The 17,558-nt window shown below is 39.2% G+C and overlaps 1 protein-coding gene across 1 annotated transcript; it reads right to left on the bottom strand.

Annotated features, from left to right (window-relative positions):
* Window positions 1–418: 418 nt before the first annotated feature.
* Window positions 419–9,909, bottom strand: LOC136763444 (B-cell receptor CD22). Its single transcript, XM_066717473.1, has 6 exons — window positions 9,824–9,909; window positions 5,078–5,344; window positions 4,235–4,522; window positions 3,449–3,586; window positions 2,718–2,751; window positions 419–2,220 (listed from the first exon to the last, which is right to left on the bottom strand). The coding sequence occupies exons 1-6, from the start codon at window positions 9,885–9,887 to the stop codon at window positions 2,100–2,102; spliced, it is 912 nt and encodes a 303-aa protein (XP_066573570.1). The 5' UTR covers window positions 9,888–9,909; the 3' UTR covers window positions 419–2,099.
* Between the last annotated feature and the right edge of the window lie 7,649 nt (window positions 9,910–17,558).

Below are 17,558 nucleotides of genomic sequence, written 5' to 3' on the forward strand. Positions count from 1 at the left end.
TCTGAGAGTTCTGGGTATTGTCGACTGAATGATGCACATTTTCTCCCATCTCTGATGTTGAACTCTAGCTCTTTCAATGGTTGGCCTCATCTTCCTTTGACACACCCGCTAATTCAACAAACCTGTACTCTGTGGTGGCTTCATGCTTTTGTAGAATGCTGCTTTCTTCTACTCACTATGAAGTACAGGTGAGGCGAGAATTTGATTTAATCCAGCCCACAGTGTACTTTCATTGTTCTGATTCACAGGTACCTTTATTGGTCTTGTTCCCCAAGCATTCTTTGTATTTATGTGTAAAAAGTGAGAATTAAACTCTTTAAGCTGGTATTTAATTGCTTTAATGGAATACAAAGTTAAACCCGTCTTAATAATGACTCAGAAAGATTGCACCATGAATGAATGGCAAATCAAAGACTGATATCATTACTTTTTTATTTATTATTATTTTTCCCCCAACCAAAAATAAAACTTCCAATGTCTTCATAATTGACCTATATACAGTTTTGTTTGCACTTCGTTTTTGAATACATGATCCTTTGAAAAGTGGTAGCAGTTAAATAGATACAGTGCCTTGCAAAATAATTCAACTTCCAAATAGGACTTTAAATTTAGAATCTACACAATCTACTCCAAACTGATAAAGCAAAAAAGAAAAGATGATATTATGCCAATCAGTTAGATTTTCAAAGACAATTTTGAGATTCTCAATTGCATAAGTATTCAGCCTCTCGGCTAAAGCGAGTCTCAGTCAGTTCAGATTCATATGAACATTTACAGAATTAGAATTATGCCCTCTGTCTTTGTGTAATCAAAGTGGATAATCTTGATAATAATTTGTTTCTGTATGTGTCCTTCAGTTAAATTCTGAATTTCAAACCACAACTCGTGGTGATACAACTAACCATGAAGACTAAGGAGTTTTCTAAAGTCAGAGAAAAAATATTAAAGAGTGATCAAGAGAATGTTACAAGAAGGCATCAAAGTCACCAATTACACTGAAAACCATCATTAAGAAGTTGTTCAACCCACCCTGTCTCTACTCAAATTAGGTTCCCCTTTTAATCTTAGCAGCCAGGCAATTAGGCAACTGGTTAGGGAAGCCACTGAGAAGCCAAACAGTGACTTTGAAAGATTTGCAAAGTCCTATATATGTCTGAAATGGGAGTCAGTGTTCATACATTAATAATATCACAGTCTTTATACAAAGATGGCTTGTGTGAGTGAGTGGCAAGAATGCAGCCATTACTGAAAAGACCCATCTAAAATCTCGTATGGGGTTTGCGACAAAGCATGTAAGTGTCACTGCAGACATGTGACAGAAGGTTTTGTTGTCAGATAAGACAAATTCAAAGCATTACATCTGGCCCAAGCCCAACACAGCACATCAACCAGTCAGCACCATCCCAGCTGTGAAGGGTAGGGGTGAGAGCATCATGTTATGGGGGACTGGGAAGCTTGTCAGCATGGAGTGAACAATGGACAGTAAAAAGACCAGTCAGAGAAGAATCTAAAACTGTGTTGAAAAATCTAATTTCAGCTGTACAATACCCACAAATTCAAGGCCAAAAGCACACTAGAATGGTTTTAAAAGAAGAGAGTGAATGTAATAATAATAATTACAAAAAATGCTTACTACATACCTATGCATCTGTTATGGTATAAAGCCAGTTGGCAGAGACCGAGAGTTTCCGACTGGAGAGGTAAGGGAGGAAATGTGATTGTGAGGGAGAGACAGAGAGAAACAAAAGGCAATGCACCAAAATATGTAGTTGACTGATTCAGCTGCTGCAGCTAATGAACGTATGACATTTAGTCACTATTGAATTCATGTTTGCAAACCAATTTGTAGATGAAAAAGTCAGCAATAAAAACCATCACCACTACCAACAATCCTCTGAGGTGGTACCTGACTGACGAAATCACTGAAACATTCAGACAACTTTTGCGCTAAAATAAATAAGTAAAAATAAAGTCCCAGAAGCTCCTGCAGCTCTTTACACAAGACAGCTAGTGTAAAACAGCGGTGCCGCATGATACACACAAGCTGCATTCCATCGCCTGTAGTTCTAGGCAGTTTTTTCAGTGTTTGCTGTATCTCCTCAAGACAGAGTGTCATACATGTCTTCATCTTGCGCTCTCGGCAGGGTCAAGTCAGTGTAGTTGTTTCCAGACACTTCATAGTTCTCATAAATGTCCCCGGACATCTCCAAATTTTTGTTCCTGGTGGAAAAGAGTAGGTGTTAGATAATAACAGTATTGCTACAGTATATATGCAGCTTCCCAACTTTGAATTTGAGATAAAACTGAGAAGAGACACACAGACCAGTCAGTTGGATTCAGCTGAAAGGATTCGGAGACCAGACAAACACTTTGGAAAAGTTCCCAGTAAAGTTATTTAGAAAAGGCGTGAGTGGATTTCAAAGAAAACTTTAACATTAGCCCCAGTATAAAGGTTATCCCTTTGGAGATTCTGACACTGTAACATTTATCGACCATCTTCAGGCTTAGTTGGAAAAAAGAAAAGCAACAAAACGGAGGAATATGTGAAATGGGAAAATAATTCTCACTTATCCCTTGATGCATTTCCTGAAGAGATCATTTATACCATTCCTTCTTATCTTATCAGATATATGATTATATGATATTTTTTCCAAGTATAGATACACTACCTAAGCTTGATGAATGATATAACATACATAGATAATAAATGCACCTACTTGTTCAGAGTAATTGTGAAGTCCAGTTTATCACCTAAAAAAAAAAAAATGCAAAAACAAATAATATAACAGCTACTGTAGATAATGGCAATACTAATAATCATACATATCTTATAAATGGTATATTAGGGTCTCATTTGGACAGTCATATTCAATAACCCTTCTAAATGCAATCTCTTAATATTGCAAGTGTTAACTTTGTGTCATAAATAAAATCACTTTTGCAAATTCAGTAAGAAGAAGTTGAAGGCGGGAGTTTGCTGTTAAGACACCCCCTAATACTTAGTCAGTACTGTATTACTGTAAATGTTTTTGTGCTGAAAATAGCTACTCAACACACCCACACATTCACAAAAACATTCACAAGAAATAAACCTGAAATAAATGTATAGTTTTAAATAATAAATGGCATCACATTGTTTTCAAATGTTGCTAGTAATTGACACTGATTCAATTCAGTCCCATACATATGAGGATTGTTTTGTGTAAGTTATACCTGAGTGATGGGGGACAGATTTGCTTTTTCATACCAAAGTGACTTAACTATACAGAGAGTGAGGGAGCTGGAGAGTTGAAAGGTCACACAGACACATAAGTTGGCTGGAGGGAAACAGTGGGTTGGCCTCTTTAAATGTACAGGCAAAGTGAATTAAAAAAAAACATACAACAGCAGCAACATATTTGGAAGGTCAGGCCTTGGTGAATAATGACTGAGAAGTCAAAAAAGTTACCTTTTCTGGATGGGTGGGTTTCTGGTTTGTTTACTCTCTCTTTCTTTAATTGTATCCATAGCCAAGCAATGATTAGGATTAAGACAACCCAGGAGAGCACTACCAGGATCAGAGTGGCCAGCCCCACAGTAAACTGGGCTGTGTGAGAGAGTGGGGGGGGTGAGAGAAATCAACGTCACCATCTTCTGCACTAAGAGCTGAAGCCATTATCCACAGAGTCAGACAGAGCAAGAAGCTAACCAATTATAAACCCTCACAAATGGCCAGATCAAAGTACAGCAGCATATCAGTCGAGCTTTAGGAGAGTGCTGTAATACATTTGGAAAAGGTTTTTGTGTTTAAAAAAATGGACGCTATATAGGAAATACCAAAGCATCAGCTACTTTTTGACACCGTTTTCATCACAGCAAAGTGAATGTTATGTTACTACTGTTACACTTGCATGTGATTTTGCAATGACTTTCCAACACTTTAACATTCTATCGCAAAATATGTATTTTTTTTACCCTAGGTTTTTTCACTTGCCATTTAAGTTCTTCTGTACTTGAGGGATTTTGTGTAACTAGCCCCAGTGTGTTGGTGTTGTGACAATTGTTACAGTGACTTAATTTTTTGTAAAGTTCCAATAATGTCTGGAATTTGTCTGAGGTTTTTGAAGGAGTGCGGGCATTATGGACTTTTCAATTTTTGCTTTCTACTGGAAAGGTCAACAGTCCTCCCTGGTCACTTTTACAAATAGGTCAGGCATGAAAGTGTGTACTGCAGATCCAGGCTGCTGTGCTGTACCTGGCGTGGAGACGATGTGGGCCTCATAGTTTGGACTCTGTTTAATCTGAGTTATGGTCATCACCGTGCTGTTAGCCTGGCAGTAGTACACGCCGCTATCTTCCACTCTGTCCAGTCTCAGCTCCCTGCCAGAGCCCACCATGCTAGCTCCACTTGGGCTCTGTCTGTACCAGCTCCAGGTCAGGTTCAGCCTACTGGTCTGTGACTGGCAGCTCAGGGTGATGGTCTGTCCCTCAAACACAAAGAGCTCATTGGGCGTGGCCAGCACAGACATGTTCGAAAGTATTTCTGAGAGATGAAATAACAAGGGAAATGAAAGAAAGAGGTTGCAGGTTCACACATCTGGTCAGTGTTTATAGATTAAGTTAAGTTAAATTACAGTGCATTTGTGTAATATGTTTTGCTTTTACCCGGTCATGTAAAAGCTAAACCAAATGGATTGAAAAACAGGAACATAGTATAATATCTTCCTTCACAAATGGTTGCTGAATGAGGAACTACAGCATGCTGATGGGAAGACATATACTCCACAGCATTAAAAAAGTACATTTTTAATTACATTTTTTTAACTCCTACTTTTTGTCAAAAGCAGGAATTTGCATGTTCTTTTTTCTCTGCATCTTTTGATGGCATGCTTTTGCTGTTCAAAATTATTAAGAACAAGGAGTGGATCATTGAGCCAGATTTATAAATGTTAAGGTAATTGAGAAAAACACATATTCCCAGTAAATAAGAAAAGATAAGTAGTACTTTATTAATCCCCAAAGGGGACATTTGTTTGCAAAAGCCCAATACATGCACGACAATAAGTACTACATAAAAACACAACAAAGACACACATACCCACTACAGTAAGTTCCACGACCGTGCTGTTTTCTCCAAGGTGTGTTGCAATTGAGCAGTTGTACTGTCCCGAGTCTTCTACTTTGATGTTGCTCAGAGATAGGTTGGCTCCCACACCAACTTGTTTGTACACATGTGAAGACTCATTCATATGGTACCAGGTGTAGTATATTGGCGGGATTTTGAAGATGGACAAACACCTCAAGGTGACATTACTTCCAATCCGCACGGTGGGTGCAGGGGAAATGTTCACATCTGGCGGGGGAACTGAGAGGCATAGTTAAGAGTTAGACACATCATTTATAAGAGTGCAAGATTTGATGTGCTACTGTGCTGCAGTAAGTGATAGCAGGGAGACGTTTTATTCAGGAATGGCTGACTGCTGAGTTTTGAAGCACCGTCTTTAATTGAATACATGAGCTGTATTTCACAATGAAGCAGAGTGTTGGGGCAACAAACTCCAGTCTGTTGGTCTTCCTCGCTGATCAACTGTTGTTTTTTATGCTATTTTCACAAGCAGTGCATGACTGTCCTTAATCACTAATACTATTATTCAATTATTGTTTATTTCTTTTCTATCTTATTTTTCATAGATGCAATGATTCATATTATCTCTTGGTTATCCTTATTTATGGAAACACATTCTTTTCTTGTATTCATTTTTCATGTATTCCCTTAATTACTTTATGATTGATTCATGGGTTGAGAGAGAGAGAGAGAGAGAGAGAGAGAGAGAGAGAGAGAGAGAGAGAGAGAGAGAGAAGAGAGAGAGAGAGAGAGATAGTCAGTCAGTTTGGAGCAGCCTAGAAGAAGACCTGGCTTGGATTGCAATTGATATGGAGACATTGAGAAATGACTGTGGAGAAACAAGCACTTGATGATTATTGGCTGGAGACGACGGCAAGGACTCCCTGGTGGATAAGTACCCTATTCGCTTTTTACACACAGTAATTGTATTCGCTGAAGCAATGAAAGGCATAGACAGTGACATTGGAGCCCTTTATTGAATACATTACATTACAATATTGAACGGCATATATGTATTGTACACAGTGTCCGTTCACAGACCAGCACCTAGAGAAGAAATAAAGAGAGACATTAATATAACACGGACGGATTGTATGAGTTGTCAGTGCCTAATTTCACCCTCACCTGCAGTCCCGATTGAATTCCTGTCTGGCCGGCAAAGAGCAGAGATAGGTAGACTCCCCCACCAACTTGTTTGTACACATGTGAAGACTCATTCATATGGTACCAGGTGTAGTATATTGGTGGGATTAATCTGGGTTTGCCTGGCATGTACGACTACCAGCTCCAGAGGAGCTACAAAGAAAGCCAACGTTAATTGGGCACATACCTCCCTGACCTGGTGTGGTCCATGGTGTTGATGCCCTCCTAACGAGATGAAGAGAAAGTTATTAATAGACTTCACTGTCAAATTAGTGGTGTTTATTATTGCTGCTAAACCTATACTGCGATTATTACTGCTGCTAAATGGAGCTGAGGTTATTATTGCTGTTAAACTATACTGTGGTTATTACTGCTGCTAAACGAAGCTGTGCTTATTGCTGCAAACGGAGCTGTCCTTATTATTGCTGCTAAACTATACTGTGATTATTATTTCTAACGTGTGTGATTATTGATCAATTTGCTTTTAGATAGTTTTAATATAATTTATAATATAACAAGTGTTTAAATATAATTTACTTGTGTTTAGTTAGGTTAGGGATTTTAGCTCTTTTATTGGCCAATCATTTTATTAAAGGTGGGTTTTTAGTTTAGGTTTTAGTATTAGTAATTATTATTCCCCTGTGTATTGTATTTATAGTGTATGTACTGAGTGCACCTTTCTTGCCCTGCCCTTGGTGTAGAGCGTGCTTGTAACTAATAACTGGTCATACTTACCCATTCATATTGTGGTGTCTTGGGTCCCACTGAGACTGCCCAGGGAGAGAGAGTGAAGGGGTGTAGCAACTGAATTGAGGTGGCATAGTCGTGTATGTGTACACACTGACCCCCTTAAAGTGTGATTCTAAGGAGAAAGATAAGCTAAGCTGACCCTTTCTGTCTGTATTGAAAATTGAGTTACATTTTCTACACAGATTTTAAGCATTATATAAGCATTATATCATGATATAAGAAAAGTGTAAGAAAATAAAACCAAATTAATTTATGTTGGGAATGTTTTACGATAAACATGCAAGTCATTCTGATACTAGCAGAAATACAATATGATTGTTGGGAAGATTGTTTCTGATTACTTCAGTTTGGGATAGCCTATGATTACAGTAGAGTGTGGATGAGGCATGATAGTTGGTCACTGGTTATAATAGTTTGGGGAGGTAATATACAATTATCAAGACACTGCTTTCAGTGACCACTTCATGTAGATTAACTCTATTAACTCTTTGATCAAGAATGATAAAAGATCTTTAATTGAGACAGGTAGAAAACAGTGGCGCAAGAATGGCTGTGTGAACTGGTGGCTAGACCTTGACCTTCTTATACTCTGTATGATAATGTAATAGCATTTTGAATAAGGATTGTCTATGATTAATAGGGTACAACCCAAATGGGTTGTGTCTAGGTGGATAAATGGTGGATCTTATTATATGATATGATATCATACGTGGCCGTATTAATTAATGTTTCATATACAATGGGAGAAACCTGTTAATCATGAAGAAATTCCTGTCCTCTTTGACGCTTCGCTGTACAGAGCATGTGCTCACATGTTCTCCCAGTAGGTTCAAGTAATCAAGCTTATTTTTACTACTGAAAATGCTGGTGGTTTTCTCCCGCACTTCTCTAACTTGCCACCAGAAATCATCATCACCAGAGTTCTAACCATTGCAATCCACATTCCTCAAACCCCAGTGCACTCTCAATCATGTCCCTCAGCTCTCATTCACACATCATACTCCAGCACCAATTGCCTTCCATCTCCCACCCCTGGTCACTTCTAAGAATTGCTAAGTCTTGTCTTCTTGTGAGTTGCATTTCTAAGTATTCCCCATTGATAAAGATTGCCTGTTTTTGACCTCCTTGTGTACCCCCAACACCGATTCCTGGATTCTCCGTACCAGCCTGTTCGCCTTATCGTTGATCCTTGCTTGGGTCATTGACCTCGCCTTCGGATCATCTTTGACATTATTGTTTGCTGGTATTGACCCTCGCCTGTCCCTGGACTCCCTTTACTCTGCACCTGGGTTCCTCACACCCATCACAATATGTGAACTTAACTAACTAACAGAAAGATGATTACATTTTCATTACATGTCTCTGATGTATGGCAGATTTGGTGTTGAGGAGCAGACTCTAGGATAACACACACAAAACAAGACTTGAAATACAGCACTGGAAAACATTTTAAATGTCACCTCGTCAAGGCATTAAAGATTCAAATGGCAATAAAGGGAGATTCTGACGCTAAACCAAACAATTACTCTGCAGCTGACTATTATAAGTCCTAATCACCATGACTAACTCCCCAGGACTAACTCCTCACTACATTCCTTTAATTGAAATGTAAGAGAGCAGAAGCACAATCTTTAGTTCATGTTCAATATAATGTTATAATAAGGGGCCACATCATACCAGCAATTGAGATTTCGTTTTTTGTTAACACTGGCTTGAATTATAATTATAATTACATTGCCTTTATAGAACATGATGCACTGGGGTCCAAAGGTGTTCGGCGACAGTCTTGATAAAGGTGATCTGTGCAATACAGTTCGGTCCCCCTCTGCTATTATATCTATGTTACAACAGTCAACATTCAAATTCTCCATACCTTATTAAAGTGAAGCTAATCAGAATTTATGGTTGTATGTGTTTGTAAGTGTTATGGTGAATCCTGGGTGAATCCAGATCGATTCTATCATATAGGCAACTTAAAAAAAAAAAAGAAATTACCAAATAATGGTGGATGTCAAACTGTGCGTATATGCTCTCAGTTTGTTCTGATGTCGTGTCATAACTTTCTGGATAGCGGAAAAGCTACCAGATTTGTTTTCCCAATGGCAACTATTATCAGGTCAACTGAGTCTTAGCATTTCATGGTCTTACTCCTAGTAATTATCTGGACTAAGAGAGCATACATGATGGAGATTGACATCTGCTGTTATTTGGTAAGTATTCAATTTGTGCACATTTTTCAAAGTTGCTTATGTGCATCAATCTGGAAGAGAATCTTACTCATACACTATAACAACACATAAAGACACATAAAATGATGATTTCAGAAGGCAGTAACACCAAAGAGTATCTGTGGTACTTTGATACTGATTTCAAGACACAAGAAGTTAATTTGTGGTAGGAGAGAGGGTGTTAAACAGATTAGTAAAACTTGGGCCGGGATTATATCAATACCCAGTTATAGAAAACTGCCAAACTCTATTTGGTTGTGGTTTATTTTTAGTAAGATGCTACTTCCTTCAACTCAGAAATGTACAGTTGCTATTAGCGGGTGGATCAAAGTTTTGATTTAATCCAAAAGATTAAGATCCAAAGATAAAACAACATCATTGAAACATTTAACTCCATACACAGCTGCATCCTCTGTTGAATGAATTCACATAATGCACATTTACTCATTCATGGTGTCATGGTGATTTATTTTTTCTACTGCATATTAAATTAACATTTCACAGTATTGGAAAGTAAGTAAGTTTGAGAAATATGCGCAGTATCAAATCCAACACTTTGGACAATTCAGTATATAATAAAGTAGAAATGAAAACGTACCTGCTTTTGTAGAGAGAATTAAAATAATTAACTGGTGGACTGTGAACTTCAGTGTTTTCTGCATTGTGTCCCAAGTGTGAGCTTTACCTGGTGAAGGTGCAGACCTAACCTCTGTTTTTAAGTGCTGAGTAGGAGTGTAGGGGAAGTTTAAAATAGGAACTTAAAGATACATAGCAGGAACTTTCAGCTTCTCCTCTGATTTTTTACCTGGTACAGCCTTTCTAGAGTGGTAACAGGGCAGTCATTGAATACATTTAATAAACATTTAATAAAATAAATTTGAAAATCAAACAATGTTTTGTAGGCCAAAGAGTAAAATAATAAACAAAAGAGCTCATTTTTATACTAGGTCACATTCAGTTCAAGATTAGGAGGTAATTCAGAATCTCTCTTCTCTCCATTTGTTTGCATTTTGTTCATTTTTGTAACTTTGAACCTCCACAGGTTGTGGACTCAAGTGCGGGGCTAAGAAGACAGGTCAAAACAGGTGTGAAGTCTAGAACCAGCAAACTGGGCAATGGAGGTTAGGCTAGTGTCGTGGTCGGGGAAAACAGGCAATAAGTCAAACGATCAGGCAAAGAGGATACAAAGGGAGATCCAAAAGACGGTAATCAAAGAACTGGCAAAGGTCAGGATTCGGAGGAATCAGTAATAGGAATAATAATGATCAATGGTGTCACACAGGAGGCTTACAAGACTTCGCAAGGAGCCAAGGTAACTGGGGACAGGTGTGCTAACTGGCAAATTAATGGAGAGCCCCTGCTGAAGCTGTGTGGGTAGTGGTTCACACCAGGAGGCTCTCCCCTTCTTTCTTCATGCTGTGTAATGGTGATGATTAAACACCGCTCGTCACGGGACCTGTCACAATAGAGACCAATCGGGCACTGACACATTTGGAGCACATATTATTTATTCACATTGTTTTTCCTCACTATTGCACATTATGATGCAGATCAACAACTGACACACACATGTAGAAAAGTTAGGCCAATTGACACACACCTTATACCAGGGCTTCCCAATCCGGTCCTGGAGGACCCCCTGTCCTGCTGGTTTTTGTTCCAACTGAGATCTTAATTGATTCCTTAATTGAACTAACAATGCAATATAAAGGCTCAATTATATAATTAAGAGCTCAGTTGGAACAAAAACCAGCAGGACAGGGGGTCCTACAGGAATTGTTTGGGAACCCCTGCCTTATACAATGCCTTCAAGCAGGAAAGAAAGATAGAATTCAACAAAGGGACAGAGAATAGGACAAAACCAAAAGCAATTTTTCTGGCTTTATGTCAGGCAGCATACAGTTTCAGTCTCCTTACTTGAGACCGTATTAAACCTTAGAGTCTTCAGGAAACAAAGTATAGCCATTATAAATCAACCTGCGTAAAGCACCGTGATTCATTGTCTGCTGTAAATAACTTTCGAATTAGGAGCTGCTGCACAGGGGCAGCATTGAAGGACAGGCTGCACTCTCCCTCTATATTACCCCTCTGCTCTCCTCCTGTTCTCGATCTCTTCCCTTTTACGTTTGGGGTCCTGGCATCATACACCCATTGGCACCTAAACGCCAAGCCCTGCGCTCTATTCATCAGCAAGTGATGAGGTGCCAGCCATGCCCTCGATGCTTCCTGCAGGGCTCATTTCTCTCTCTCCCTCTCTCTGTCACTTTCTCTCTGTCACTCTCTCTATCTCTCAGGGACACACAAAGACAGGTGACACAGATTATGGTCTAGTTGTACCAAATAGAGCTGTCAGCAGGAGATGCTACTCCTTTATCAGGCAGGCAACCCCCCACCTCCCCAAACCCCTGCCATCTCGTATTTTCCCCAGTCATTTAGCACATGATCTCCAATTTGTTTTCCACTTTCTCTGACATCTTCCCTGTCTTCAAGTCAGCCCTTGTGTGGGGCGTTGTTATTGTAAACCTTTTCAGATCCCCACTGGGAAATAAAACCCTTCGCTACAGCAGTTTACCAAGGCTGATCTGCAATATCCTAGCTGTACATTTGTGAACTGTGGGAAAAATAGAAATTGCCAGTTAACAATAACTTCCTTTTTTTTCCCTTTTACAAATTAAAAACCATTACACCCAAGACTGAGAAACGCTGTTTAAACTAATACATTTAAAAAAGCAATACAATTAAAATAAATGCTTTCAGAATCCATCTCTTTATATCTGATGATCATTTTGTGCTGAATCACCGAATTACATTATTTCAAATGAAGGGTTTGAATGCTTTAAATTTCAGTCGAGGGTGTATATATGTTGTGAAAGTGGAAATCCCCCATGCAGGCTGTGAAGCTGTTTGGCATATTTATTGTGGTCGTGATGCTGTTTTATGGTACCAGATCCCTGTTTACATGGTTTGCTGGGAGGTACTGGGGTGGACTGTAGTCAGGACACTGGAAAGCTGTTCGCTTATTTTTTCTGCTGATTAGATGGGCATCACTGAGGGTGACACACAGCTTGCTAAGAAATATAGCAGCATGGATGCAGAATTTTCCGACGGCTCCCAAAGCGCGTTGACAGACTAGCAAAACAACCAGCAATTGGCATTAGCTGTGCTTAAAGAGAAGGCAAGATGACAAGGGAGCTTTGAGGGCAGTTGACATTGTCCTGTGCGATTGTTCTCAAAAACACAGCGGCCTCTTCGGTTGAAGCTTAATGTCAAACATTATAGGGAAATAGACTGCTGGGATAGACTGAGCTGGGCTCTGGAGAGATGTGTTGCACAGCACTGTCCAATGTCTCTGAAGACAATGACTGTGAAATCGCACGTAGACAGGGAGTGCATGCCATGGTTGGTGGCTAACCACATTCTTGTTTACTCTTCGCTTGCTGTCTCATCAGTTTGACGTCTGATCTGTTCAAAGCTCATAGAAAGTGGTTGCGGGAATGCGGATCACACCTTTTACCCCCAATTAGCATGTTTCCTCCTGCAGTCACAGTTGGCAGATGCTAGTAAGGTTTCCTCCACTGTCTGAAAACAAACTATTGATGCACTTATTGCACAAGAATAAATTCTCCAAATAGGACTAGGCATTTCTTGAGAGATGGCCGTGTACAAGAGGACGGGGGAGTGGGGGGGGTATTTGACTCTAACTGAGATTTCTGTCTCTTTTTGTTTTCCTGGAAAACAACTGTGAAGAAACATCCATATTTAAGGTAGTCTGTGTTCAACATTTATTAAGAAACAGACTGGTGACAAATATAAGGAAAAAACAACATAAAGTGTCTCAGTAAGGTGTTGAGCCTCCACAAGCCACCAGAACAGCTTTAATGCACCTTGGCATAGATTCTGCAAGCAATAGAACACCATTCTTCAAAAAGATATTTCCTCATTTGGTGTTTTGATGATGGTGGTGGAGCACGCTGTCTAACACCTCGGTCCAAAATCTCCCAAAGGTGTTCAATTGGGTTGAGATGTTTTGAGACACTATTACAATCAAGCAGGAGTCAAAACACCAGCACTTTCCATAGTGGATCAGGAGGAGGTGACATTGAGACTGACTTCTCTCACTGCATTAGAAACTGCTCTGTGGGGAGGAATTGAATGGCCAAGTATTCCTCTGGCCATCACAGAGGTCATGAAGACTAAGTTCAGGCCTGCAGACTCTTCAACACATTGTAGACAATCCCAAATGTTTGGTCGTATATTGTTAATTACGCAATCAAATAATAAAACAGTGAGCACACCATTTTTATTGGATTTTTTTGCTGACATCATCCCTGCACTGAAAGAGTATTTGACTGTCTCTGCCTAAGGGTAAAACACACATTAAAATCCCCCAGCTCTTCCACTTTGTTTCTCATCGTAGGTGTTTCTGTGAATTTGGCGGTGGCCTTGGTGATGGAATAGAGCCTGACTAAACTACCCTGGAATGGGGTGCCCTTCTGTGGAGAGGGGATCACTCCTAAGAACATAAGAACATAAGAAAGTTTACAAATGAGAGGAGACCATTCAACCCATCGTGCTCGTTTGGTGTCCATTAATAACTAAGTGATCCAAGGATCCTATCCAATCTATTTTTAAATGTTCCCAAACTTTCAGCTTCAACCACATTGCTGGGGAGTTTCTTCCAGATTGTAACAACTCTCTGTGTGAAGAAGTGTCTCAATTTCCATTTCTGGCACGGGTCTGTGTGTCCCTGCTGATCTGGAAAAGCTCCTCTGGTTTGATGTGGTCGATGCCTTTCATGATTTTGAAGACTTGAATCAAGTCCACACGTAGTCTCCTCTGTTCCAGGGTGAAAAGGTTCAGTTCCTCAGTCTCTCAGTAGGACATTCCCTTCAGACCTGGAATAAGTCTGGTTGCTTTAGATCAGCGATATCTTTCTTGAAGTGTGGAGCCCAGAACTGTACACAGTATCCAGATGAGCTCTAACTAGTGCATTGCACAGTCTGAACATCACTGCCCTTGTTCTCAATTCTACACTTCTGACAATATATCCTAGCATCCTGTTTGCCTTTTTTATTGCTCATGAAATACATCATCTAGTTCTGTTCCTCCCATAGTGTAATTATAGTGGACATTTTTGTTACCTGCATGTAATACCTAGATTAGAAATAGCAAAGGCTCTAGTAATGATCCCTGTGGAACTCCACTAACAACCTCACTCCAGTTAGAAGCAACTCCTCTAATCGACTCCTCCTGTTTCCTATACATCAACCAGTTCATAATCCATCTACTTACATTACCCTGAATGCCAACAGCTTCCAATTTGAGGATCAGTCTTTGGTGTGGAACCTTATCAAAAGTATATCATATCATATGCTTTCACATCATCTACAGCTCCAGTTGCATGTTCAAAAAATTCTAATACATTAGTAAGACATGATCTGCCTCGTCTAAACCCATGTTGACTATCTCCAAGAATATGGTTTTCATTAAGATGCTCCTCTATTTAATCATTTTTTTCCACCATTGTAGAGGTGATGCAGGTAATACTGATTGGTCTATAATTACCTGGCTCAGTTTTGTCCCCTTTCTTGTGGATTGATATGACATTTGCCATCTTCCAGTCAGTTAGCACAAGTATCTTTTGGAATAATTGAGTTAGCGGCCTGAAAATAATTTCCCTAATTTCTGTAAGTTTTGGCCTGACACTCCTGGCCTGATACAAAATACTCCTGTTTCCAACTTCAGCGCTGGCAGAACAGCAAGATGATTCCCTTTTTTTCTACATCAACTGTGATGAAAAATTGGGTGGGAAAATAACTGGAGATCCCAAATAAGGAAGAAAATGGAAGAAGGACTGCAACAGTATGGCATAAAAAACAGATATTACATTGTGAGCACTGTGATTTGTGTTGCTGATGGAGATTACATTGATAATACATGAAGCAATCGGCAACAAACAGCAACAATATAGTGCTAGTGCTGCTAAAAACAGGCAGCTGCCCAGCTTTGCTAGAAATGTTGCACTACTTCAAATGGATGGTAGATGTCAGGATTAGCTGTTGGCAGTGAACCGCGGGTTGAATCATCGCTGATGGAGAAATATAACTACACATCAACTGTGCAACACCCGGGACCTGAGCTGGGTACATTGGGACAGAGAGACGCCTATATGTTGTGTTTGGCGGGCTTAGCTTCAGTACTTTAAGAATCCAGCTCTTTCTCAAAGACCTCCTTATTTTATTATGTTTTCTCGTTATGTTTTCCTTGTTTTTGTTCTTGTACCTTATAGCAGTTTGATTGGCTTTTTCCTCAAACATGGCCTTTGAATTACAGATGGTGCTTGAAGTGTCAGATGTCTTTTTCAGTAGTTTCCAAATAAAAGAAACCTTACTCTCTGAAGAAAACAGAAAGTATCAGTATGTTTATTTTTTTATTTTTTAAAAGCTTGTGAGTGATTAGCATTGATCTGTTTCCATCCTGCTCTGGATTGTTAAGCTTCTGTCATTATTTGAAGGTGCTGCTTTTAAATGTTTTTTACATTTTAAAATTCTATTCCAGATGGTTGTTAATCACAGGATTTAAATACATGACTTTGAGGTTTTTCAAAAGTAAAAACTGTGCAAAAATAAACCTTTCCCTGTCCTCAGCTGAATCAGTTGGCCTTCTGCTGGTGTCAACACACAATGTCAACTTGGAGTCTTATAGAAGGAGAGAAAATGTACTTGTACCAGTTAAACCTGCAGGGATACTGATAATAAACTGCCAGGGATTTGTACTCACCTACTGTGAGTTTCAGCATGTTAGGGATTTATAACACTGACCAATCTTACCCCACTGCCTCCGAGTCTCTCATCCTCAGTGATCTTTAACTAATAGTGCCTGGGTGAGGTGTAAACAACTCTCTGGGGAATTATGAACTCCTGTCTTCTTTTACAGTCCCTCTCAATATGCATGTGATGGTATAGTGAATGGTAAGTTAGTAGCCACTCTGTATAATTTAACACTTCTGATTAACTGTCTTTTCAAAATAACTGAATAAGCCTTTAATAGTAATTACTGTGTGTCTACATTCTGCAAACAGTGCTATATGTGGCATGATGTATCACTACCAAGAATTGAAAGATGGCATTCACAATTTTGATGATCATGTAATTCTGGATCTAAACTTTTTGATAAACTCTCTCCAGGTGTGTAAGTGTTTGTATGGAATATTATGTTTTTCCTTTAACATCACTCTATTTGTAATAAAGTAAGTTGTAATGTGCCCATGTGCAGTAGTATATAGCAACAAGTTAAATGTAGAAGCTGAAAGTCCTTGTGATCATGCAGACCTTTTACTTGCATGGAAGCACATGTCAAATGTCAGTTTATGATTTTGCAAGGGGATTGGCCACCCATACCAACCTCAGAGAGCCTGAACCACTGCCTTTCAGCCAATATGAAGATCGGTTACTTATGCCAAAATCAGAAAATGTACAGTTGGCTAAAGAAGGTAGGGTAAAAGTCAACTTGTCTTGGTTGAAGACAAAAGCAACAACACCGGAGCCTAATGGACATCCATTAATCGGGTTGTCTCAGCACTTTGCTCTATATGACACATTCCATGAAAACAACATGAAAGATGAAAAGGATGCACTGAGGAGGATCAGTCTTGTTCCTGAACTGGCAAGCTGGCTCAACAGTCAAGTACCAGAGCAGTTCTTCTCTACAATGAGAGATTTTTCTAAATGTGATGTCACCATCAAAGCACCTTATCCATCTGTCTAATGAGTTGGCAAACCAAACAAAATGGAAAAAGATAAATGCAACATTTCACACAGTGGAGACTCAAATAAATGAATATGGCCAGACAGTGTTGGGTAATTTATTTGTGTTACTTGCGGGACATCTATAAAACATATTTTGATATGCATTTTATGACTTTATTTATCAATTTGTAATCTCTTTGGTTATCAGTGGCTGATCCAGAAAGGACTATAGAGCCACGACAGGACCAGTGCTGATTGAAACTACGTCTAGTAAGGAAGTAAGTGTTTGTGTTGACATTAAGACATGTTTTTTGGAAATTTGTTTAATTGGATTTTTTTTCCTTTTCTTTCTTTTAAAAAACAGATCAAAACACCTGTAGATCTGGACATGTGAAAGACAAATCTTGACAATGTGTGAGCAACCAGTGTTGGTGTATGGGGCTTCACCAAGCATGTACATTTCACCAAGAGGAAACTGGTATCAATTGGTATCACATGAAGATTACCCACATGATTATAAAACTATTGAATGTGCTTTGAAAATGCTCGGTGTCCACTTCTTGTAATCAGTTCTTCACTGCTGTC

The sequence above is a fragment of the Amia ocellicauda genome, chromosome 11, assembly GCF_036373705.1.
Source record: "Amia ocellicauda isolate fAmiCal2 chromosome 11, fAmiCal2.hap1, whole genome shotgun sequence".
Lineage (NCBI taxonomy): Eukaryota > Metazoa > Chordata > Actinopteri > Amiiformes > Amiidae > Amia > Amia ocellicauda.